General features: G+C 34.7%; 1 protein-coding gene and 1 long non-coding RNA gene across 5 annotated transcripts; one reads left to right on the top strand and one right to left on the bottom strand.

Annotated features, from left to right (window-relative positions):
- Positions 1-1,705: 1,705 nt before the first annotated feature.
- On the bottom strand, positions 1,706-27,878 carry Ckn (CRK like proto-oncogene, adaptor protein). Of its 4 annotated transcripts, none has more exons than XM_083032878.1 (7): positions 27,261-27,878; positions 9,594-9,872; positions 8,147-8,470; positions 7,727-8,064; positions 7,231-7,623; positions 6,611-7,069; positions 1,706-6,240 (listed from the first exon to the last, which is right to left on the bottom strand). In XM_083032878.1, exons 2-7 carry the CDS (start codon positions 9,862-9,864, stop codon positions 5,986-5,988), a joined length of 2,040 nt encoding a protein of 679 aa, XP_082889004.1. In that variant the 5' UTR covers positions 9,865-9,872; positions 27,261-27,878; the 3' UTR covers positions 1,706-5,985. The 4 variants fall into 4 exon arrangements, with proteins under 4 accessions (XP_082889004.1, XP_082889003.1, XP_082889001.1 ...); XM_083032877.1 differs by lacking the exon at positions 27,261-27,878 and adding an exon at positions 22,455-23,295; XM_083032875.1 differs by lacking the exon at positions 27,261-27,878 and adding an exon at positions 13,002-13,471.
- Positions 13,537-17,204, top strand: LOC145933298 (uncharacterized). Its single transcript, XR_014424836.1, has 3 exons — positions 13,537-14,441; positions 14,519-14,635; positions 16,063-17,204. It is a non-coding gene; the product is annotated as an uncharacterized LOC145933298 (long non-coding RNA).
- Positions 27,879-27,881: the final 3 nt, after the last annotated feature.

The following is a 27,881-nucleotide window of genomic DNA, read 5'->3' as shown; positions in this document are numbered from 1 at the left end:
TGTTTTTAAATACACACACACTTTTATTACGACCACTTTCTCCAAAATTCTCTCTTTCTCTCTCCTCATCTATATTCACGCGATATTTCTAATAATCCTAAATGAAGCGGCGACGCGAGAAGGGTGCATTTTTATCGCGACAGGAATATACAAGACACGGCGAGGCCAGAGAGTCACACACGGGACTCTCTCACGTACGTTCGAATTATCGACAAGCGCTCTCGGATGAGCGTAAAGCGAGGCGTAAAATAACGCATGCGATTCGCCGAGTATAAAACTGCGACAAACATATTTATTTGCGTGGGCGTAGCGCACACTCAACTACTTAACCGCACACAAAACGAACGGTAAATCAGGCGAGAGAGCCTTTTTAACCTGATTGGGGTCGCACACGGCAGATTTCCTCCCAGCGGGCTGCGGCTGTCGAGGCGCGAGTATCTTCTGTATATTGGAAAAAAAATATCACTTCACAGGAAGCGCCTGGACGAGACGGATTTCGAAATCACGCGAACTGCGACAGCGCGACGACGATTCCGTTCTCTTCTCCTGTCGGTCGCGTCGTCGAAACGTCGAGATCGCGCATTGTTCGTCGCGTAGAGAGAGAGAACGTAACCGCACGAAGCGTACCGAGGCAGGCTAGCGGCTCCACTGACGGCTCCCCGCTGCTCGGACGAGATCGTGTGCTAGCGCGGCGCACCTACACATCGCGCATCGAACTCACCGATACATCGCCGAGCCAATCGCGTCGCGTCTCCGGCCGACGAGAGAGATCTCCGATAAACGCGCGAGAGAGAGGGAACGACTCGCAATGGTGCCGAGAGCGATGGAGAAATGTTAAAATTTTTGTCTGATAAAAAAATTCTATTAAGATTTTCGTAAATCGATATAGTCACAGTATTGAAAAATCGGAAACAATTTAATATTTTAAGTATTTTTGTAATTTTTTTTTTGACATTTTTATAAATTAATTTATGCATAAAATTATATTATTCTAAATTTTTATTATTATTATACTATTCTATTTATATAGGTTTTGTTTCATTTCGTACATACACAAGTGTGTATAAAACATGCAATATTGCAATTCAAAATATTTTTCAAAGTATATATACTTTGTTAAATTATACTTTCAAATTGTTTTTACTATTTCTTTATCTTATAACTTTATTTGAGTATATAGTAAAAATATATCGGATATACATATATATATATATTTTATTTTATATACATAAAATGTGTATATAAAATGAAATCTATATAAATAAAATAATATAATTTTATGCATAAATTTTTACTATATATATGTCTCTCGTAAAAAGAGATTTCCAGAGAATTAGAGATTTTATCTGCCTGACACCACTGTACTCTCCGCTCGCACGAGAAAAGGGTGGTCGCGCAAAAGAGAAGGAACGAGAAGTGGTGAACGTAAAGAACGACAGGGGAGATAGATACGGAGAAAGAGAGGGAATGGAAGGTGAATTTAACTAACAAGTGGACTCGTCCACTCGCCGAGAGGCGCGAGTTCTCTTATAAATCTCTCCGATCCCCTTAGAATGTCTTCTCTCCCTCTTTACGATCGACATGGATAGATATACTTCCTGTATTAAAATGGGATACGTTTTTTCTTTCTTTCTTCCTCTACTTATTTAATTGTACCGGATATAGGGGAAATAATTCGTGCAAGAATCGAGAGAGAATGGCTGAATAAGTGTGTCCATTGGCTTTATTGAAAGATCAATCACCTTGCTCTTAATCAAATAACATATCTAACGCGCGCATTTTAAGCCAACATGAAAGGGGGGGGGGGAGAAGGGGGTTGTAGAATGCAATTTAGGCGGGCATTTTGGGGCTCGCTATGAGCGAGACACTATACGTTTGTACAAAAAATTATGACTAATTAATACGCTTTTTCGTATGCGTGGCACATCGTAATGGAAATAAACGTAATTCAACGAATTGCCAATTAGCTGCCTGTAAACCAAACTTTTAATTCATGTTAGCTGAAATACTTGAAACACATTAAAAAATATTGTAAAAAAAAAGCTCTATATATTTTCTCTTCTCCTTTCTATCAAACTTTTTCTCTATCGAAGGACTATTAATTTATGTCCATGTGGAAGCGAAGAGGTTTATTTAAAATAAAATGGAAATCACATTTTTTGTTGTTGTATATGGAAGGACGTTATCGTAAAGAAATGTAACGCTTTCAGTACTCGAGGGCGTCAAATTTTCGCAAATTTGCCGCGTTAAATGCAAAAGTGCAAAAGTCTTGCGTTAATCTATCGTAATATGAATATAATGGATTTAATACAATGAGTTTAAATAACAATAATTAACTCTTGCGAGAGTTTATATAATGCCTTTTTTTTTACTAGCGAAAAGGCATCGTATAAAATACATTTTACGGATAATACATTGATCTCTGTAATTTGTAACGCAATATGTGTGAAAGTAATGAATCTCACGATTTATTTAGCGAATTGCGAATAACTCTCATTATACTTTGTTACAACTGCTCTCGTAACACGTGTAACATTAAAAATCTGCAAAATGTTATATATTTAAATCAACTGTTGGATGTTGAAACTAACAAGACAGCTGGAACATATTGTGTTATCTGAATATAACATTGCTTAATAGAGGAATAAAACGAGATATTTATATGTATGTAAATCGATGTTGCTTGATGTAGCGACATTAAATAAAATAATGTAATATATTGTATATCTATATATATATATATATATATATATATCTATGTATATGGTCCTGTTAACAATTTCCAAGACTTAATTTGCACCGCTTTTAAAATAACTAATTCCTATTACATATAACAGGCAACTCTGCTATTATATATTATATACGATGATATAATTCATTCTATTGATATCGCTTATGACGTAAGTTGTAAACAAAACTCAAAACATTTATATTCGAAATAAAGTATATAATAAACTAAACTCTAAATCAAGACGTAAATAATTAATTACTGTTAAATGTGAATAATATTTGTACAATATTATACGATTTGACGGTACAAAATCGATAGATAAGAATCGTATTCGAATGATTTGCGTTACTGTATAGTATTATAAGTATCAAATGGCAATATAAATCTATAATGTGCGTAACTCGTTCGCGTCAGTCAATTGCGGCTGATTAGAGTGCGGTTTATTTATCTGTAAAAACAACAGATTTATTCCATCTCGCTCAAAGGCTCGCGCGCGGCATTTCTGGAATATGCCCTCCTAAATTCACTGCTTAATTAAATGTATATACATACGTACACGCAATACACACACACGCACACGTCCAGATACCCTAAAAAGATCGGACCTTTCAATGACATCTTTTAGTCAATTAAAAATCGATTTTTACTTAGAAAACTTCAAGAAACCGAATAAAATATATTTTTCAATTAATTCCATAAATGGAGTTTACTTTCATAGAATTTTAATTCATAGCTTATGTCAAAAATTGAATAGAATTAAATAATAAATATCTATTGAAAAATTATCTTTTTTAAAATGTGACGCAAGATTAAAAATATTACATATTTGAAAAAAATCATGTTATTCAACTCGAATTTGAATATCTCAAATTATTTTTACAAATTGCAAAATTAAATTTTATATATCAAAATAGCTCTTTTATTTTTAATTATAAGAGTTTCTGCGATAAATCCTGAATTAATTTTTGTCGAGAAAAAAATAATTACAAATTAGTGAAATTGGTGATTTATTAAAAGAAATATCCAATCTTTTTAAGACACTCCGTATATACGCATACGTATATATTATATAAAGTATATGTTATGCGTTCTACGCACACGCAGGCACGCACACACGCACTGCAACTATATTACCTATAGTAATTAACAAGACAAATCTCTCTTTTTTTTCTTTCTCTCTTTCTCGCTCTCTTCTAGTTCTCTGCATTCAGCAGCTTTTATTCTTCATCAATTAATTCTAAATTTAAGTGTACCTTAAAATTCCATATACGCTCTGTGTTCTTTACCTAATGGAACGCGATTGGATCCGATTATGAATAACGCGTGACCCTCTTTAGGATTAAAAATGTGTCGCATATAGGGGAAAGGAGGTATAATTATATATTTTATCGTAAACTATGCATTTTTGCATTATTAATCATTCAGATTGGTACGTAAAGTGATCGTTTAAAATGGAAATAGAGACTTTCCGCGCGACGAGTATTAATAATACATATCAAAGCGGTATCATGTAACTATCGACTTATCGGTATAAGTATTCTTAAATAAAATTATATAGCACAAAATATTTTTTTCAGCTTATCTTGAAATATTAAAAGTCAACAAGATTCCTGCTATGTCGTTTCGAGGAGAATTCTTAGTTTAAATTTCTGCTGTTTGCATTATTACGAGAGCATTATTATTGCGAAGGTAGATGAAAAAATGTTTCTTGTACAATTATTCCCAATATCGCGTACATTATAAGGTATCTTATAAAAATTTCTTGCAAAATACTACATCCAGATCTGAAAATATACCAGTAACACAGATCCTCGAACACAGCAAAGACATTCGAAAACGTGTCTCTGCAGTTACAATTTTACTTTGATTTAATACATATGAATACTTTCCAAGTGCTTTATTTGCACATTTGGACGTATCATACAATTAATAAGTTATGTAATACATTTCTATATTCGTTAGTACGGATAATAAATACAAAATGTTAATTAGCAATACAATTACTTATATTTCTGAACTAAACCATATTGCCTTGAAATCCTATTTGCGATGCTTGTATTTCTTGTAGAACTCTCTTTAAAAAAAAAAGGCATTTGTTTATGTCTTCTAATCTTGTTCAAAAATTATATTACATTATAATCAAGAATGTTAATTATTATTTTTCATCATTATATTCAACAATTTCTATAAATATTTTTCTTTCTGACATTCAAAGTTGTTTCATTTTGACGATGAAACGTGAAACACATGATTTGCGTTATTTTGATAACTGAGTAAGCTATGAATGAAAAATTTCGACTACTATATATTGATTTAACGAAGGACGGAAATGGAAAACTCTCAGCTGGAATGTATTGACGAAAATCAAATTCTTAGAAGAGGTCAGACTTTTTGTACGTGTTACAATTACATGTTACAAATTGTAAGATGGTTTTATATGGAAGATGCACGTATCTTTTACCAAATTGTTTGCGCAACATGCTTGTGTATAAATCATGATTATACATTCAATATATCTGTACTCTTAAAACAATTTATTCCTCTCCCCTTTTGCCATCAGTATCTCGTATATCTTCTTGAAGATACTCGCGCTAATTTATCAGATAGAATAGAGTGATATGTTCTACATTATCACTCATTTCTAATATATTGTCCATTACAAAAAAAAAAAAAAAAGGAATAACAAAAAATGTAAACTACAACTACTTCAAAAGAAGTAGAAAACACTTAAGGATTGTGCGATATTATCGTAAAACAGTTGCGTCTGGAAACTTGCTGGAACTTTCTCCGATATGTTTCCACGTAAAAGTAAAGCGCTTTTCCCTCCCGAATGAAGAGACGATGAAGGAAACTATGATCGAAGCAAAGTATAAATCATCACGAAAATATGTTTTACATATGCATTTATCTGTACAGTACAAAACCGAATGTCACTATTCGATTTAGAGCGATGTAATATGTCACTCTCATTTCTCTCAAAATAAAATGCAACAAAAAGGTATAATATATGTCTATATATGTCGGTAAATATCTTCGTCTTTAACATTCTTATAGGATAAGAGATTTTCAAATCTCTCGACGCGATTCGTGTCCGTTCATGGATTCCTTTTCGTGAAATTGCATGTGAATTTACTCGTGTTCGAACACGTACCCTGCACTAAACAAATATCTTATCTCGCATATCAGTGATAATGGAGCCAAGCTTACGTTCCTTATGGCAACTCTGGTCAATTAGAAAACGAAGGCAGTGACAATTATGAGTTGAGGCCCTGGCGTTTCTCCTCTTCGAGCATCGCATCGAGTTCATCCGTGAGATTGGCAAGCATATTCCCAATGTCATTGAGAACGTCCGCGGGTTCGCCACTGGAATGATGATTAATTACGTGTCCGCCGATACTGGTGTTCGGTCCACCCGGTACGTATTCTTGCGCTCGGCCGGCCCGTTGCTTTATCGTGCCGGCATTCTCATTGGCAAACGGCAATGAGTCTGATTCTGTACTGGAACTTGACTGTACAAGCATAAAAATAAAATATATAACAAATGTTACATGGATGAAAAATGTTCAATGTTACATTATTACATTTCAAGACAATGTCTCAGTAATTACATAAAAAAGTACGTTTATACATGCGCATGTTGCAAATAATGTTGTAAAAATTATCCATTAAAAGTTTGTGAAACAATATTTCCATATTTTTTTGCATAATATATATAATACGTACATTTAGAGACACTAAAAAGGCAATAAAAAGCATCAATATAATATACTAAAATCACACTACAACAAAGAAAATATATGTTAAAACTTAAAAAATAAAATAAATAAAAAAATAAAAAAATATATATTAAAAATACTCGTTCTTGAAGAATCAATGTACCTTAAAACTAGCATCCGATCCATTGCGATGCTGCAGAGCGAGAGTAGCGATTAGCTCGTGTTCCTCGTTAACGTTCACGCTGACGCTACCCCATGAACGTGACATGGAGGAAGGCGGTCGATTCAGTTGCGACGGTGTAGAAGGCGCAGGCGTGGGTGCCGGCGGTGGTGGCGGTGGGTGATGAAGCAAATGGTGATGCTGAAGATGATGCTGATGAATGTGATGATCGTCGCAGGAAGCGGTCGGTACCGGTCCGCTACAGTCTATCACGACGTCGCCGATCGCTGTACCTACACCTACTATGGAAGAACTAGTTGTGTCTCTGGAACTCTGCCGTCTCGGGGGCGACGGAGGACATCGTTTCGGAAGGTGCGGACTGCTCTCCAGTCCGTAAGTTAATTGATACTTGTTATCCAAATCTCTTGGCAGAGATTTATATTGTCCTGGCGTTGCAGCGACCTGAAATCACAGATACGCATACATGTAATATATACATATATGCTAGAAAGCTCGCGATGGTGACTTTTATAAGCCATTCGAGTTTGCGCAGATAAATCTCTCTGACTCAAACATTTATGTACATTTTGACTATATATTGTACAAATTAATTGAATTAATACCTTAGCTACAGGCCGCGGGCGAACGAGGCAATGTCTTGGTCGTGGAAGAGTACCGCCGCCGCCACCGGTATCTACAGCGGAAGCGTCATTCGTAGGTGTAAGATCGCCATCCTCGAAACTGCGTGGACGCCAATCGAAGGGTTGCGGATGCGACGTTGGAGCGGGTGACGGGGGATAACCGAGAGGCGCGTCTTCTAAGCTTTCCAAAGATTTTCCCCGGGAGCCGGTACGGCCGACTGTGCTATAATCAGCTGGAAGCACCGCGTACATACTTCTCCAAGTAGCACTGCAAGTCGTATCGCTCCCACCTCTTTGAAAAGATCTGAGGACAGGGGACGAGCAATCCTCGTCGGGCGATGGCAGATCAGGCCCACCTCGTTGAATAACAACGTCCTAAAACAAAAATTTAATCGTTGCAATATAATGTTTAATTAGGAGAGATTACAACTTCTCGACGGATTTAATGATACGAAGATGATAAGAGAATATGGCTCACCTGCGTGTGTCCAGGATGTGGCGGTAAACGGGCAAGATCAAGCGGCTGTATACGCTTGCCGGCACGTATATCCTTAACTCTCTTAATCGCCAGTAATAATTTCTTTTGATGTCCTAGGCGTACGATACCAATGTCCTCAAGGTCCTCCCAAGTAAGGGTTGTCACGTCCTCGACAGAACGCATGCCCTGCTGATGAAGAGCACCAAGGTATTCCTCGAGCCTAAGAAGTCTCAGCCACTCTTCCAACGATCCGGGTACATGTTCCGGCAATCCATCTCCTATATTCAAATTGTCTATCTCCGCTTTTAGCCGCTTTCTATGATTGGGTTTTTTAATACCTGTAATATAACGTGTAAAAGAGAGTAGATGTAGAGAATGTCGCGATATGAACAGACTTACTACTGCGATATTTGGACTCACCTATAGCTGTGAGATCCTCTGGTGTCATGCGCGTTATAGTAGCAAGGTCGTAACCTGCGGAAGCGAACAAAGGGAAATACTCCTCAAATTGGAGTTCGGTTAACCAAGCATGGACGACATCGAGGTCCGCCGGTCGGTCAGGATGACTTCCGAGGGAACTGATGGAGCATCTGGGAGATGAGGCAAGAGCACCGGGTCCTCTGGGTCCCAAATGATATCCGGACGCTCTTCCAGAATCCAGCGATGCCGTAGAATGTCTAGAACCGGAACCTGATCCAGAACTACCAGGACTGTCCCTGCCGGGACTCTGGGTCATATCAATACCTAAGTGATATAAAAAAATAATTGATCTTCTATAATTATATTATTTTTAATATATACTTTTCGAGTTAATATAATTCTCTTTGCTAATTATATAATCATATTTTCTCATTTTTTTTTTTTTCATTAAGGTTTCTGTCTTTTTCAATCTCCAAACATTTAAAAATTAGGATATGATTTTAAAAATACTATTGTAAAAGAAAAACAATAAACTGAGAAAAAAATCTTCATTTTTTAAACGAGTCTTTAAACTTTTTGAAGTTACTTATTGTACTTTAATAAAAGCAATTACAATCAATTTGGTAATACATTATGTACAATAAAAGTTCCCAAAATTTCACAAAGTAAAAACAAAGTGGTGCCAAGAGATTCGATTTTAGTGAACACCGAACAAATCAATTCTTGCGATAGTGAATAAAAATAGATAGCAGATATAGTACAACAATAATAGAAAATGAATGAGAGGGAACGTAAAAATAGGGGAGAGTCTATACATAACGTTTTAGTACGAAAATATAACAAATGATAAATTTAAACTGAACAACAAACTGGTTCTCATCAACCATGAATATATGCTCATATTTCGAAGGACGTGAATGCAATCCAATAATGTAGGACACTCCAGTAAGTCATGCAGTGCAAATACTGGTGTGGGTCATTGATAACTGGTCATTCAACACTTACTTTAATCAAATTCTTAGTATTTTAATAAAAAATAAATTAATTAATCATATCTCCTTGCTAAAGTAAGATTGGTAAATACAGTTGATAAAAAGGATTATTTTCAATATAGCAGATAACTTTGCTACGTAGGGTTCTCAAGAATGAATAAGGTGTAGTTCAAATATATTGTACACAGCCCTTACTTTGTCGAGACTCCTGTTTTTACTCACTACGGCAAAATTATTTTTAGATTAATCGGAATACAAGTTAGTCAAATTCGAGAAGGAAAAATTATACCGCAAGAAAATCCGCGGTATAGATCACGTAATGTTTGTCGTTGTTACTTGACGTTTTCTTTTTTTTTTTTTTTTTTTTTGTACTTTAATTCCGCAATAAAGATTAGGTCTAGTAAGCTTCACGCGATCCATAATAATATACGCTTTCATCGTCGTGTAACTCGCACCTTGATCTTCGGCGTGGGCATATTTGCCGATCACCGGCGGGAAGGCGAAGCCAGGATGGGTAAAAATAGGTCCCGGACTTTTTCCAGATGGCATCCCGTAGGAACCATCATCCGTCGTACCTCCGGGGCCGCTTCCGGGGAGGAAGCAGCTATCCTCGCTGCTAGCATATCCAGCCGAGCCAAAAGAGGAGCCCGAGTGTCGAAACACGTCTGGTACAGCCGGTGGTGCTACTTTCTTCGCTTGAGTCACGGCTTTGGACGGCCGGCTCATACCGCCAACTGTAACATATGCAGAGGGAACATTTTAATCGATTGAATATATATAATATTATAATATATGCGTGGAGGTTACGATGAAGAAAATTAATGAAAGAGATGTGTAGGATGTTTTTCTTTCCTTTCCTTTTCTTTTTTTTTTTTTGCGAAATTTATTTGATAAATTATGCCTCATAATTACACAACACGCACGCACATTTCTGTTTGCTGAAATCGCAACATCGAGAAATCCTGGTAACGCGAGATGTAATTATAAAATTCATTTTATACATTACTGGCGAACGGGATGTATAGTTACAAAATTAATTTTATAAATTATTGATAAAGAGGATGTATATAGTTGTAAAATTAATTTTATAAATTATTGGTAAGAAGTTTTCAGGGTTTTAATTCAATTATAATAATTATTTTCAATGTTATTTAGTATAATTTTCTTTTACCTTTTTAATTTACGTTTCGTTTAAGAATTGTTACGATTGCATCATTAATAACTATCATGTACAAATAAAAATAAAATTAAAATCTAGATGGTAGAATAATGGTATATAAGGAATATCCGTCAACATTCAACAATCTTGCTATAATCATAGTTAGGTAAGTTACTTTGCGTAAAACATGCAAAAATATTTATAGTTTCAAACATCTACAATATTTACGATGATCCATATATATAAATACATACTGCGCGATAGCTCATATTTTTGCTAAAAAAAAAAAAAATTATAAATCATGAAATTATTATCGCAGGAAAGTATCTTGAAATAAGCTATAAATAAGATTTCTAATAATTGCAAAATTATTGCAATATTTGTGACAAATTTTCTCTTTTTATATTGTATATGCAAGAAATAAAAATTGAAATAAAATACTATGCTAATTAACTGTCAAAAATAGATATAAAATTAATGCCAAGTACTTGATTATTATGTATTATCAATTCATAATCGAAACGATCTAATTTTTTTATAAGTATTTTATACTATCTATAAATTGAAAGAAAATTTACCACTTCAAAAATTTGAAATCGCATAAAATAAATTTAAAATCGAATATAGAAACTTCATATATGCCGACGATTTCATAAAACAAACATTCAAATAATGAATAACCTCATAATCAAATATTTTAAGTAATCAATAAGTATTATATTTCAACAACTGCATAATAATAATTAATAAATATAGAATCTAATATTATGTGTTTATATTTGCCAAGTAAACAAATATAATATTTTTGCTCGATTGGCATATAGGTATATTTCACACCATCAGTTGAATGCATCCTTCAAATATAGACAACATGTAAAACGAGTCGTCTCTAGTAAAATTATAGACGGAATACATCATAGTAGCTGAAGGACAGGGTTGTTTGGCAAAGTGATTAACATTGCTCTTTCTTAACATTCCGCGACTATAGATGAACGAAAAAGTTTGTATAGATATAAAAGATACTAGCCTTATCCAAAGACGAAAGAAGAAAGAGAAACAGAGTTAAAACGAATGAGAAGAGAGGTGTCACACAGTCTGCAGGATGTGTCAATTCGTTACGTAAGCATCCTAACCACGTAAACACCGAAAAAATCTCCTCGAGTTCGTGAAGCTTCGGTTTCCTTCTGATATTTATTCCTATGAGAAGAAATCATTCATTCGTGACATCCAATCGATCTCATTCATCCTGTTTTATTTTACACGCGATTTGAGGACTGAAATATTAATGACAAGTAAAGGAAAAAAGAAGAAAAAGATATCCGCACTATAAGACACTATAAGACTGTAAAATATTTCTATTTCTACATAATTTGACATATATACACGATACACGAATAAAATGTAAAAAAAAATTATGAATATAATTTTAAATAATAAAGTGATTTCTTTTAGAAGAAATTATCTTATCTCGATTTAAGGCTCCTGGGTGCTCACCGCGGCCATATTGGATTGTGACGTCAGAGGCGAGAAAGCACACGCTGAAAATTCTTAGATGCCATTTTTTAATGAAAAGATATTTCGATTAAACAGCACTTCAGATGGCTTTAGCACACTCTTAAAAACCCCCGAAAACTATCCTTTTCCCTTTATAATCAATCAACATCTGCAAAATGATCGAGATATCAGACTTTGACATGCGGAATGACTGCGCATGTGCAAAGACCAGACGGACTGGGCTTCATAATATTACATTTTACAACTGTTGATTGATTATAAAGGGGAAAGGATAGTTTTCGGGGTTTTTTAAGAGTGTGTTAAAGCCATCTGAAGTGCTGTTTCATCGAAATATTTTTTTATTTCGAAATGGCATTTAAGAAATTTTAGCGTGTGTTTTCTCGCCTCTGACGTCACGATTTCGACATGGTCGAAAAGGAGCCAGGAGCCTTAAAAAAGTGTTTATCCAGACTCCATCGAGTTTCCTTTGCAGATACATACTCGGAGAGAATTTTCTCTCAACTAAACTGCATAGTAAAATTAATCAAACATATTTTACATTTTATTGTAATAGATATTATTTTTATTGTGATATTAATAATCAAAGAAATTCTTATAAAATTCTTTCTATACCATATTGTGTCCCACGATTATTATGATTTTTCAGGGTAAATTCTAAGAGAAAATTCTGTCTGTGTACTATTAGCATACATGCTAGTTTTCAGATCGCTTCTGCGATCGATACTTCTGCGAGCGCGGAATGCACAACTCACAATGTGCTTACTGTGTGAAAGTTGCAGTTGGGCGATAACCGAAGGAGGCGTAATTCACCAGCGAAACTCTAATTATAAATATATCGAGCAGCAAAACATCAATACGCTCGATGACCGATAAAAGTATCAATGTTCCCACTCACATGTTCAATCGCGATAAAAATGTGTGGGTGTGACCGACATATAATATTAGAAATAAGAAGAATAAAATAAAAATAATAACTTATTATTTTAAGGAAACGACGTATTCTTGTTAAAGAGAGAAATCATTAAATCTTCAATATCTACAAATCTCTCTTTCTCTCCAAGATATCCCAGATATCCAAGTAAGAGCAGCGAGAATTTTCTCTTCGCTCCAAATTGTAAATTTCTCGTTCTTAATCGATATTCCCTCCCGTTTGTGGTTACATCCCGGCACGATATCTGCGCGCACTTACGGTACAAGAGATTTTTCCAACTGCCGTAAATTGCCTTGATGCATTTGTCCAGGGGCGTATTGCTCGGCAGCGAGGTTGTTGTCGGTTCACGCGCGCGCAAATTGCCCTCGGAGCAGCTTCTCAACAGGCCTGCTCCTCCTTGGTTAACGAGGCCGGCGATCTTCTCGCGCGGACCCGGATCTTCCGGTGCCCCATGGAGGAGCCAAGCCTCCACGGCAGGGTCGCGGAAGCTCTTGTAGGTGGACGACAATTTTCTCGCGGAGGGGCCCTTTTGCAGGGATCGCTTCCCGGGTGGCAAGGGCGGGGGACCCAGGCAGCTAGCTACGGCGGTGATCGCCATTTACACCATATCACAACCTGTTTCGATCCTTTCCAAACATAGACGTGATTTTCTTCTTCCACGATTTGGATTAGTCACGATGACGATTTATCGATGGACACGGATCGTCGAACAACATTGCTACCGTTTACATGTCTCTCCGCGATTGCGCTTATCATATCTGTGATAAGTACGGAATGTACGTGGATATCGTTTCAGTCGCATTCGCAACGTCCGGGAGATTATATTATCGAGGGAAGAAATTTTTCTTCAAAATATTTAACTTACATATGTATCAATTATTCATTTATTTATTTATATACACTAATTTGTCACCGGAAAAGAATATCGATCGAATCAGGTTACAGATTTCATGTTGATCACGCATTTTTTTATGTCATTATTACATAATCACTATAATATACACTGCACGCGATAGATTAGATCCTAATTAACTGTATCTTCTCATTGATTAATTAATGTTAAAATAATGCTTATCAATCATTCAAACGCAGAAGACACAAGAAAAATACCCGATTACTCAGAGAGTGCCTAAAAATTCAATGACAATTCTGTACAATTGACGTAAATGTCGATTGAATTAATTACTTTTCGATGGAATAGCCAAGCACTTGGCAAATAAATCTGTTCTGTGAATACTTGAGGAAAGACACGATACTGTTCAATGAATCGGATAGCCAACCATCTCGCCGAAGGGAAGCACAGTGACAGTTCCTATTCGGAACTGTCAGAAAATGCGGTTTTAAGATAAGCGCAGGCGCGTATACGGTGTCAGTGAAACGGCACGTTGGTGGTGGCGAATGGGCGAGGTCGAAAGGTGGGTGAACGGGTTCCAGAAGCCGGCGTGGGCCGGCCCTGCTAGGCTACGCGTAGGTAGCTTTTGAAAAGCGCGGCACGCAAATCGGCGCAACATATGGAAATATTGAGGGAACGATGAGGGCCGTCTCGTAAGAGAGGACTTAATAATATATTTTACTCCCTGCACAAGGCAAAGAGAGAGAGAGAGAGAGAGAGGAACGACGAGATTTCATTGATCGAGTGACCGGCTGACAGTCATCTCGCGAGACGACAAGTAATAGTACGCGGTGGTTCACGGATCCGTAAGAAACGAAGCATTTTTTTCCCCTCCCCATTAATAAAGGCTGTCGTCGATACGATTTAAATGTTTCCTTTTTAGAACGCGCGTTGGTGCGACTCCGATTACGGGAGCTCGAGGAATGTTCCGTTCGAGAGTGAGGAAATGTATAGATATGGAAGTAAGATGTGAGAGAAGTGAAGATAAGAATCGCAAATGGCAAGTTTTAATTCTTAATAACGTAAATCTACACTGAGAGAATTTTCTCTTGGAATTTACCCTGAAAATCATGGTAATCGTGAGACAATATGAATGTGGGACAATAAAAATAATAATATCTAGCACAATAAAATATAAACCATACTAAACTGCATAGTAAAATTGATCAAACATATTTTATATTTTATTGTAATAGATATTATTTTATTGTGATAAATATTAATCAGAGAAATTGTCATAAAATTCTTTCCATACCATATTGTTCCACGATTACCATGATTTTCAGGGTAAATTCTAAGAGGAAATTCTCTCTGTGTACACTTTGAAATTAATTATAATAAAAATGTTCTTCGTATAAGTTTTTTTCACTTATTTTTTGAACATCCTATGTATATACAAGATGATTCGTGTATCGCAATTACCCGAAATATTATTTTAATAATTATGTCTCTTAAAATTTTATTTGTTTCATTTTGAGAAGCTGACAAGAGAATAAAAATTATCTTTTTAAATAGATTTTTTTGTATAAGATAAGTTTTAAAATATTTTTATTTAAAAATAAAGATATCTTTCACTTTTGTTATACATTTTTATTATGGTTCATAAGAAGTTTACGACAAACTAATTATGTAATCTTGAGTTGTGTGTATTACATATTGCACTTTTGTTAATGTTTTTATTTGTCAGATTTACAAAGATCAGATTTTTTTCGGCTGGCTTAAATATAGATATATATATATTCTAGTTTAATTGAGTGCTATAAATATAATATAAATTATAATAAAACTATATATAAAAATGCAAAGAAAAATTATATATTACGTGTGTGCGAGATTAAAATCTGATGATATATTATTTATTATATTTATATTAATGTCGAGATATATATCAATATAAACTACATTATAAATTATTAAAGTACTATAACTTGTCTATTTTTTCGTTAAAGAATATTAAAGATTATTCTGTGTATCGAAACGTTTAGGAAATGAAAACTAATTTATTTCTCAATTAATATTGCATCAGACGGATTTTATATCAAGTCGAATTTAATTAATCCGACAAATATAGAGTTTTACCGAGTTCATACACAGAGAATTTTCTCTTAGAATTTACCCTGAAAATCATGGTAAATCGTGGGACAATATGGTATGGAAAGAATTTTATGAGAATTTCTCTGATTCATATTTATTATACAATAAAAATAATAATATCTACACGTTAAAATATAATACATGTTTGATTAATTTTACTATGCAGTTTAATAAAATTAATCAAACATGTTTTATATTTTATTGTAAAAATATTATTTTTATTGTGATAAATATTAATCAGAGAAATTCTCATAAAATTCTTTCCATAGCATATTGTCCCACGATTACCATGATTTTTAGGGTAAATTCTAAAAGAAAATTCTTTCCGTGTAGATAACCATACCATTAGTGTAGCGATTGTGATAAACAATTGTTATTGTGAACGCGGCTTTAAGGATGCTGGACATCTGAGAGCGAACGAGAAAAGGAGATAAAAAAATATGTGCAGCAATCTACGACCGGCCCGTGTAATCTGCATAATGCATCGGGGTGGACGATCGCTTAAGTGGATCCTCGTCAAGGACGAGTAGAAACAAGTTGCCTTGCTCTGCAATTATGATCGATAATTTGATCGTTTTGTATTGCTAATATTTTTATCTTTTATTTTATCGCTTCTTGTATCGCTGTTGAGAGAGAGAGAGAGAGGTAGCACGGAAAGAATTATCGTCAAAAAACAAGATACTATAGGAGATACTATCTTCAATATCCACATAACACGAGAATTAAAATAAGTCCTCCATAATCGACTTTTATTTTTGGCACGATTAAAAAAATCATGTCAAAAATGATATAATCGTATTCTTTGATCGTAACCAAACATCCTCTTTATTTTTAACACTTTATCTCACAATCTTCGTTTTTGTTCAAATACGTACATGCGCAAAATGAAAGTATCATTGCATCGAGATCGTATATAGATACGCATGATGTACTTTGTCTTTCGTTATCTACTTTACATAATCACGTAGCAAATATAAAATATGAAGGAGCCGCGGAAAACGATTAAGAATACGGGAAACAAAAGTGTTAAGAAGATTGTATGGTAATTCGATACATTCGGGGCAGGAGATAACACTGACAGACCCAGATCGATAATTAGGCGATCCAGCGAATAATTGCGAATAGGAGCATTACCGATAACATTCTCGCCGGAAAAGTGTGTCAACGAGAATATCGTTACCTTGGTAAAAAAAAAGAAAAAAAAAAAAGAAAAGCAAAGAAGAAGAAAAACGAAGCAATAATCATGTATTATCGTACACTGATTTCCCTTCGGCGTTTGATTAGAATTAAAACTTTAATATTAGTACGTGTCATTGCGTGTAAAAAATGTACAGCATTTTTATTTTTAAATAACCGATGGCTATAATCAGTTTGCGCGCGACATAATTCTCAAAGACATTTTTCTTTCGAGAAAAACATCAGCATAATTTTCAATAAAAATAATAGCGTCTTATATAAAAGAACTGGATCTCGGTAAATCAAACAATTATATTATAAATAAAATAACATAATTATATTTAATTATAATAATTTCTCGTCACATTTAAGGCTCCTGCATACTCACTGCAGCCATCTTGAATTGATGACGTCAGAAGCGAGAAAATATATACCATAAAAATTTCGCGACTTACGCTAAAATAAAAATGTTTTTCAATAAAATAGGGTTTGTAACCGATAGAACCGACTTGTAAAATATACCGAAAACTCTCCTTTTGTTTGGGTAAGCAATAAATAACATTGTATATGTCGAATTGAATTGAGCCTAATTAAGGACGAAAACCAGCTGTTTGACAGGTATCGAAATGAAATAAATATTTGCTTTCACATATTAAATTATAACAAAATGAGAGTCTTCGGTATATTTTAACACTATAACAATTACTTTAAAAATAGAAACACTGCACTAAAATGATAAATGACACTGTAAGTCGCAAGAATAATTTATGTCATTTTCACGCTTAATAGTTAATAGTTTTGCCAAATGTGGCGCTGTCGTACAAATTTTACGGACTTGGCAATCGAGTATGCAGGAGCCTTAATAGCCAATAAATTCAACGATAATTTTTTCGAACTGTAAAAGTGGAACAAAGATAAAATTTTAATTTTATAAAAATGTAATTTACACGGAATTTCATAAAATAGATATGGGCAATAATAATCCTTAATTATATACGCATCTATTTTGAATATTAGTTGGATACGAATCATTATAATTCTAAATTAACATAATCCTAAATTTAACAAATATATGTTAATAATAAAAAAATTTTATTACATCGCCCACAATGCGAAATGCATGAAATTGGGCAAATGTTGGTGCAAATTCCCCAAAATCGAGTTCCGAATTACATATCGGAAATACACAAAGGAAATAGAAACGCTTTGCGTTGCAATGATATTTATGTTGTCTTTCATGTTAACTTCATTCTATGAATTGAACAAAGAATTAATGCATTTCAAGGTTGCGCCAATGGAATTTAGCAGATCGAGGTCATATATGTATACATTGTGGTATGAAGTAAATGTGAAATTCGCAGTTTCAAGAATTCCAAATATACGCTACGATCGTGACGGTAAACTTAAAGCGGAGAGAACGTAATAAGAACTTTCGATGTAGAAAGTTTTTGCAGTTACAAATAAAATATAGTATGCAATTTTGATGCGAGAAAATTTATCACTCGAGAAAAGAGGAGGGCGAAAAATCGCGAATCACGATTGAAATAATTAATAACTGCATCATAATAAAAAATTGATTTAATTTAAAAGAAAATCTCATCTCTTTCTCTCTCTGTTTCTCTTGTAGTGAAACACAATTTTACAAAAATAAAACGTTTTACTTCGAAATATATTGCTAAATACATATCACCTTGAGAAACAATTTTGACAATGCAAGGCAGAAATCATACGTATTTCCATCGTATTTCATGCATCGCGTTTTTTTTTGTTTTTTTTTTCGTCGCGGAATACGAACTCGTTTCCATTCCTCACTCACCGCGAAATTTGCGAGTTACAAATCAGATATATCGGAATATCGGAGTCACATAGAGTAAAAAAAAAAAAAAGAAAGAAAAAAAAATAAAGAAAAAGCCTCTCTCGTCGAATTGACTCGTTTCGAGTTCCGGAGAACTTTCGTAAGCGTGGGTAGACGAACTTAGATAGAGGTGCACCTACCTACAGTTCTGATCTCTTTTTTGCTTTCAATCTCTCCCTCTTCTATCCGCCCGCGTACGTCTGATACGATGAATACGGATCGAACGCTATCCCTTAGAGAAAGAAAGAGAAAGAAAGAGAAAGAGAGAGAGAGCGCGCGTGTACAAGAGAGAGAAAGAAAGAGCCGAGAAAGAATTCTTATAGTATAAGAGTCGTATACGTCCTCGAAATAGCGTGTAATTTTTATCGCAAGTACCAGATGTTGATACCGAAAAAAAACACGTAACGTTTGAAGAAGAACCGACAACAGAGGCGAGAGAGAGAAAGATACTCTTTATATTTATATAATATATTTATATATTATATAAATATATTTGTGTGTGCATTATATAGAGAAAAAGGTCTCACAACTTTGTAAGAAGCATTATATAATTGTTATATTTTATTGAAAGAAAACAATCCTACCATATTTTTCTGAAAATTGTTGGATACGAGAACAAAAGACTGTAGTATATAAAATTCATAGCATATTTTTGATTTTCTTCATATATTTCTCTCATATAATGTCATTCTTTTTAGATTACGTTAATGACAGGTCTAGAAAATATATAGAAACTTTTTGGAAAAATATACTTTTTTTAAATTCAAATTAGAAGACAATTGAAATAGAAAAAGTGGCACACTGATACTTTCTGCGAATAGAATAATGATTGGAGAGTCGACAGTTTTTTTTCCTATATTCCGGCGAACGTGAGTTGTAAACCTGCCGAGTTCATCAACGATTTTACCCAATTCTGCGGTAGGTGCACAATCCAAGTGCACTCGTACATCTCGAAATCGCTGATTTTGTACTGCATAGATTGATTAAGCATAAAGAAGCTACATAGACGAATCTAGCCGTTGCAATTACATAACTGTATTTAAATAAATCTAATTCCAATTTTTTCTCTCTCTTCAAATTAATAAGACAATTAAAATGTAGTGTATGTTTCTGGAAGTGTACAAATTAATCGCGCTTTAAACCTACTCAAAATAAAAACGAATAAATATAATATGTTTAAGTTTAAGGCAATTTTAGTTATATAACAATAATGTACAGACTATATACCGAGAGAATTTTCTCTTAGAATTTACCCTGAAAATCATGGTAATCGTGGAACAATATGGTATAAAAAGAATTTTAAAAATATGTTTGATTAATTTTATCATACTTTTAGTAAATTTTACTATACTTTTAGTAAAATTAATCAAATTTTATATTTTATCGTGATAGATATTATTTTTTATTGTGATAAATATTAATCAGAAAAATTCTCATAAAATTCTTTTCATGTGCCATATTGTTCCACGATTACCATGATTTTCAGGGTAAATTCTAAGAGAAAATTCCCTGTGTGTAGGAATCTCTTTTTACATAACTCTTTTCTCTCTCCCTCCTTTTCGTTACATGAAAAATTTATAATGGAATTTTTGAAACATTTGATCAAACCTTTGAATAACTTCGAAGAAGCTTAGGCTCCTGGGTGCTCACCGCGGCCATATTGGATTGTGACGTCAGAGGCGAGAAAGCACATGCTGAAAATTCTTAGATGCCATTTTTTAATGAAAAGATATTTCGATTAAACAGCACTTCAGATGGCTTTAGCACACTCTTAAAAACCCCCGAAAACTATCCTTTTCCCTTTATAATCAATCAACATCTGTAAAATGATCGAGATATCAGACTTTGACATGCGGAATGACTGCGCATGTGCAAAGACCAGATGGACTGGGCTTTATAATATTACATTTTACAGCTGTTGATTGATTATAAAGGGGAAAGGATAGTTTTCGGGGGTTTTTTAAGAGTGTGCTAAAGCCATCTGAAGTGCTGTTTCATCGACAAATTTTTTTATTTCGAAATGGCATCTAAGAAATTTTAGCGTGTGTTTTCTCGCCTCTGACGTCACGATTTCGACATGGTCGGAAAGGAGCCAGGAGCCTTAATGTAAGTTGTCTCTTTACAATTCTCTTAGAGATAGAAATACACACACATATATAGAGAGAAAATGTATACATTTTATATTTATTTTAGTTTGTTTATTTTTACGAAAAACTCCAACTCTCCGTTGCGTAAAAAATCTTTTTCCCCGTCTGGCAATATATAAGCAAATGATGTCATTCATTACTTACAAAAACAGGTTTACGACGTCGCGGATCCGTTTTAATTTACGACGTCAACAAGGACCGCTGAGAACTTTACTAAAGCTAAATGAACGATAGCGGGGAATTTTGCTCGACTTTAGTCTGGTTTGATTCGACTCTACCCCGCCGTCAGTTTCCCATTGTCACTTGTAGAGAGAAAGAGAGATTAAATGGCACCCATACAATGATATTTGTAAAATTAGTTGTTAAAGTTGCCGCTACTCGTGGCAAATTTCTTAAATATCAACTATATCGCCCGTTCCAGATAAAACGTTTAAACAACAATGCGAGCAAAATATTGTTATTAAAAAAGTAGAGAGATTCGAGACTATCGATGCATCATAGATATAGAAATGTATCGAACGGCTGCCATACTTTAGTGATGAAGTCAAAGTAAAAAAGGAAAGAAAATAAGAACAGAATCTCTCTCTCTCTCTCTCACTCGTCTTTCGTTATATATAAAGACGGAGAAAGATTTTGTCCTTCTCCTCTCTTTATGTGTTTCTTCAGACCTCGAGTTTCGCGATCTGTCAGACCTTATCATCGCGTCTTATCATGTGCTTGTATCAAGCTTGCTTTTCGCGTCGAATTACTGTATATTTCGAAATACTTGGCGTCGCGAGATTTTAAAAAAGTGTAAAAAAAGTAATTGAAATAAAGACTTTGTTTTTTTTTTTTTTTTCTCTTTAAACAAAGGTAGCTCATCTCTGCACACTATCTCATAAGAAAAGTCACGTGGCAAATGTCGATTACGCACAATGACATTAATAAGCATTTGATTAATCATACAGACATTCGCGAAAACAAAGGCCAAAGTACTAGTGAGCAAAGTGAAATAGCACAATTTAAATTTGTTATTCGATTGATGTCATTTTTTACTTAATATATAATAAATGACCTACATGATACAAATTTCTCTCCGTAAATGAAAGATAACGATATAATTATTAAAATATATTATAATAAATCTATTCACAAAATGTTTCGACGAAGTAAATTCCGCGCAAATTATCCGCTAAACAAAAAAAAAAAAAAATCCCATGACCGATTGACATCGACTGTACACGGAACCAATTAGCGGAATAAAAATGCATCTCGCCTCGGAGCGGTATCGTGTACGTACACATATGCACGCGTACACAAAGCGAACCCCTGTACGTACATACATACATACATACATACATACACAAGATAGAGTAACGTAAACGAAGAGAGGAGCAGCCAGAGATAAGTACCAAGAACGACCAGCGTTGTCAGCGAGTTACGAGGACGCGACTCTCCCGTTCGCGAAGCGGAAAAAGCGAGGAAAGGATCCGAGAGAGTGACACATACATACATATATACATACACACACATATAGACGCGAGTAAAAGCTCGTGACGACGGCTTACCGCTGATGCGTCTCATGGCGGCTCACGACGCGGCTCGCGTCCGTGCTTGGTCGAGCTGCTCGCTACACGTCGTGCCGGTCATCCAGTCACCAGATCCTCACGTGTAAACACCACCAACTGTCACGAGGAACGGGTACAGAGAGCCGACGTATCATCTCGTCGTCGTCGTCGTCGTCGACGTGGATTCCGCGGCGCGTGGCGATCGCGCCATTGCTCGCGCGAGTTACCGCACCGCTCGCTCCTTCACTTCGTATCGGAACGCGCTTGTCTCGTCGGCGCTACAGTATAGTATATCACGCGATTTCGCGCGGGACCCTCGCGAGATCCATTCGACGAGGGAAGAGCCGAGGGAAGGATCCTCCGGACGACGAAGCCGAGAGACACACGCGAGAGACACTTTTGACGAACGGGACGTTTCGCGGACGACTCGCGTACGGACAAGGACAGAGGAGGAGAGCGGCCCGAACGGACACGCGACACTGCGGCTTTTCACGCAGCGCCGATTAACGCTCGAAGCCGTCACCAGGGCGCGCGAGCTGTCGATAATCGCCGTCATCCGACGAAAGCCTGGCTTATGTGCGCGAGGAACGCCAACTTTCTCTGGGTAATCCTCTCGTGGAAAAAAAAGGAAGACAGCTGAGAATACGGATATAGAATAAGAATAGACCATAGACGTAGTAGGAATAGACACTCGTATGCTTCGGTAGCGAGACGAGATTTAAAAAAAAATAATAAGAATAAAAAAAGAGAGAAGATATATCTGGGACGTCTTTCTCTCTCATTCGCGCCTGCGCAGTAATAGGCGCGGAATAATCTGCTCGCATGATTGAATCGCTTACGAATAATAATAAGCAATTAAAATGTCATGTATTATGTAAACGTTAATTTATATAATTTATATGCAAAATAGCTGTATATCGATATACATTAAAAAATCTGGTGTATATAGATACGCGCATTCGCGTGCATAGAATAATAACAAATATGCTATATATATATAATGTCCCGATGGTTATTTTATCAACATTATAGAAATAATATAAATAACAAAATTATATAATAAAATATTAATATAAATATGAAATTAATTAATATATATTTATAAATAATTATAAATATAAAATGAAATATATAATATAAATAATATCAATATAAAATATTAATTATAATATAATAAAATTATATTATAATATTATTAAATATATATTAGAAAAAAAATCATATTACCCGGAAAAGATAGTCTATAGAGAATATGGATCGCGGTTGCATCAATATTGTTCAGATTGTTGTCAGCGATTGGTTCGAGAAAGAGATTACGCGAGAAAATATGAGAAGATTAGATAGTTGCATAAAACAATGTATGACATTTAAAATCTCGATCGACAGCGCTTCGAAAAAGAAAAAATTAATCCATTTCTTTACCAAACATTCTTTTTTTAATTTTTTCCGCGTAATCTACAGATTTTGTTTAAAGCACGTATTAAAAAACGTAATTATATTATTTAATATACTATTTATCCTCTCTTAAAAAACAAAACCCAGCAATTTTGCTATTATCTTTTAAATTGTTTCTGATTTGATTTTTCAAGAGTGCAGAGATGTAATATCTTCTGATTATAACAAGGAGAAAAATGTTCTTCGCGAACTTTTATGCGAAACACTCATTGTCGGTATCTAAAAAAAATTTCCGAGATTACCGATTACGAATTTTTAAGATACATAAAATTACACTGAAAAAAATGTTAACTTGACTAAACCGTTCAACTAAATAATATTTTATTAACTGAACATATAAAAATATTTAAATTAAATATAACATTAAATCTAACAAACGTGTATTTGACTGAAATACTAATATATATGTTTAATTAACAAAATAGTAATTTAGTTCAACGGTTTAGTCAAGTTAATAATTTTTTTTTCAGAGTGTACTATGTAACATATAAAAGAATAAAATACAAATTGTTTTTTTTTCTGTTTCGGTTTTTCAATATCCTTTCGAAATTTTTGCTAAAAATGTCAAGTAAATAGCAGGCATAAAAAACATCAAGTAAATAGTATAAACATCCTCACCTCGATCTTTTCTTAATGGAAAGCATCGCGCGAGACGTTACGAGTAATTTATTAATTAAGGAGCTTTAAACTGACCGGGTTGCTAAATTGGTCTGTACACGATACGTTGTGAAGCCGCAATAGAACTAATTACTGTTGATTATCTAGCGACATGTTAACCTTAGATATATAAACCGCGGCGGTATAGATATTAATCGATGTTAATATACAAAGCATTATTCTGTAGCTGGGAATTATGCGTGTAATTTTATTCAAATTTATTTTAAAAAGTGCCTAAAAGATGGAGATGACAAGAAGTACTATCAGAAAAATATTTTAATAATAATAATTATTATTATATTGCTAATAAAAATCAATAAGATATCTAATTTTATATATATATTTTTTATATCTATATAATATTTATAAAGATATATTCATTATATATAATTAATATAGAAATTATATATATATATATATATATATACACATATGTGTGTATATTTATGAATATATTTATTATCTCTATATTAATAAATCTAAATAATGAATATAATATCTTTATAAATATTATCTAGATATAAAAAAAATATAATAATATAAATATATATTAATATTCAACAATTCTTCCTACATCAATGCATTGCATTCAAAAATCTCTTTATTCTTACTTCAGAATGTCTTAAACATAAATTTAGCATCGATGAAGCGAACGACCCATATTGGGAATCGAGTTGAATCATTTAATTAGATAATCTAACGAGTTATCGCGCACTTTCAGCGATCTCCTCGAGAAATCTCGAATTATCTTTAATATTTTTAGCTCGCCGAGCCCGTATTTTATACGCAGTCTATCATCTCTTGATATCGGAGAGCCACGTGCTATATATTACCTAATCTCGTTGTGGAAAATTCTATAAAGAGTACTTATACTTGACATCTCGAGGCCCTTAAAGCGAGAGCTTGTGCAGTTGCATCAAACTTCCATCGTCCATAGATATAATAGCAAAAATATCACAAAATTCATAACATAGACAGATATAGAGTCAAGTATCAGTATTAGTACAAATTTGACATATATACCGGGTGTCCCATTTTAAAGGACCCACTCAAATATCTCAGAAACACTGCGTTAAATCAAAAAATGTTTCCTACAAAAGTTGTAGGGTTTCGAGGGGGACATAACATAGTAATATTCATATGACCTTGGGCGGCGTCTCCAAGGTCAAGTGAAGGTGAGAATAAATTTTTTAAATGGAAACCCATATTTTTTATTATAACATCTTTTTCTACTAATTAATTTGAACAACTTTTATCTGAAGCATTTTTTTATTTTCTTCAAAATTCATTCTCACCTTTACTTAAGGTTAACCTTCACTAACCTTGGAGACGCCGCCCAAGGTCAAATGAATATTACTATGTTATGTCCCCCTCGAAACCCTACAACTTTTGTAGGAAACATTTTTCGATTTAACACAGTGTTTCTGACAATGAGATATTTGAGTGGGTCTTTTAAAATGGGACACCTGGTATATATATTCATTCACTGAATTAAATATATTCGTTCGAAAATGTTTATTTAGAAATTCGAATTAAATATTCGCGAGACAATGAAACGCTGAATAAAGTTGTGAATAATAGTCGACTCATAATAAAACTCAATTCGTTTTTTATTTATTTATTTTTTAGAATTTTTAATGTTAATTTTTCTATCTCACAAAAGGATTTTATTCACAAGATATTCGTTTCACATCCAAGTTCTTCTGGTAATCAATAGTCAAACTATATGAGATAAAACTTTAATATTGGCACTGATTTTTCGAATCGTGAATATATTATATACATGTGTATAATATATACATTCACGACTCCAAAAATCAATGCCAATATTAAAGTTTTATCTCATAGTTCGACTACCGGAAGAACTTTGAAATAAAATGATGAAACGAATATTTTATGAATAAAATCCTTCTGTGTGAGATATATAGAAAAATTTCATTAAAAATCCTAAAAGATAAGTAAATAAAAAACGAATTGAGTTTTATTATGAGTGAAAATTATATCCAATTAGAATTGTTCAAATAATCTACTAAACACTTTCATATGCACGATATGATATATAAATATAAACAATCATATCATGTGCGAACATGGATTGATAAATGATACATTGCTCATTGATATCGTAGATATAAGAAAAAGAAATTAACCATATCAGTCTAAGCGACAATACATTACTTATCAGTAATTAAATCTCTGACATATGTTACATTTTATAAAATTCAAATACTTGAAATTGTTTGCCCTCTTCGAATCTTTATATATAAAACACTTATGACGAGACGACGAATTTCCACGAATTTTGTTCTTATCGTATAAGGGGGATACTATAAATCAGACTGAAATTAAAAAAAAAAAAAAAAAAAAACCTGCAAAAGTCAAGTCCACCGATTCCTCCCGATTGCCAGACGACTGCTCTATCCACCGAGCACAACCGAGTCTCCTAATAACGGCTTCGACGGGACAAAAGAAGAACGAGGGTCGCAGGGATAAGGGGTCCACGCGATAGGGCGATGCTGTGCGGAATCACCATGGCGACAGACCATAGGCCTTTCGATCTCTCCCTCTCTAGCGATCTTAACCCTCCTCTCTGCGTTCATTTCCCTCCTGCCTACTGTGCAACCTCTACCTCTATCAACCCTGCGCCGCCCCCGCGTGCAGTTCTTTCCCGACTAGATATCTTTCGACACTCACCGGTGTTTGCAGGTTCCGCCGTCCGGGTATCACGATCTCCCGCCGATGACGCAGCTCACGGGGGTGAAGGATCCATATTCCCGATGGTAGCCTCGAGCGCTTCTCGGGGCCCTTTTTCCGCCTTCCGCTTCCCGCCGCCGTCGTGATTGTAGCCTTCCTTCTTGTCACCGTCGTCGTGCACGTTCACTACCGCTCGTCCATTTAAAGGCAGCCTCGCCACTAATCGCCGCGACGAGAGCGGAGTCGATACGTGACGCGGAGATCCTCGTCGTCGAGAGATGGCGGGGCTATTTTGGCTTCTACCGGGGGGAAAAGCCACTCGATGACGATTCACCAACGACGAAAATTACTCGCAGCCGGGCTAGTTTTGCACCGGGGCTGACAGCGAGAGAGACAGAGAGGGGAATAGGCGCCCACGCCCGCAAATGCAAGCGCGGCTCCCTCCTCCCTCTCCTTGCTCCTTTGTGTGCGTGCTGACACAGTACCGACGCGAGATTGTCGCGAACCCTTCGTGTTACTGGGCTCACTTGCCTTTTTTTTTTTGTTTTTTTTTTACTAAATTAGTTATTGATTTTATTTTAAACGTATGGGTTCAACATCTTGTATATATTCCGCATTTTT

The sequence above is a fragment of the Prenolepis imparis genome, unplaced genomic scaffold, assembly GCF_030444845.1.
Source record: "Prenolepis imparis isolate NDT839.2.m4 unplaced genomic scaffold, iyPreImpa1.0 SCAF_3, whole genome shotgun sequence".
NCBI classification, from domain to species: Eukaryota; Metazoa; Arthropoda; class Insecta; order Hymenoptera; family Formicidae; genus Prenolepis; species Prenolepis imparis.
Note: the sequence above shows the minus strand (reverse complement) of the source record. Positions and strands in the feature narration are given on the sequence as shown.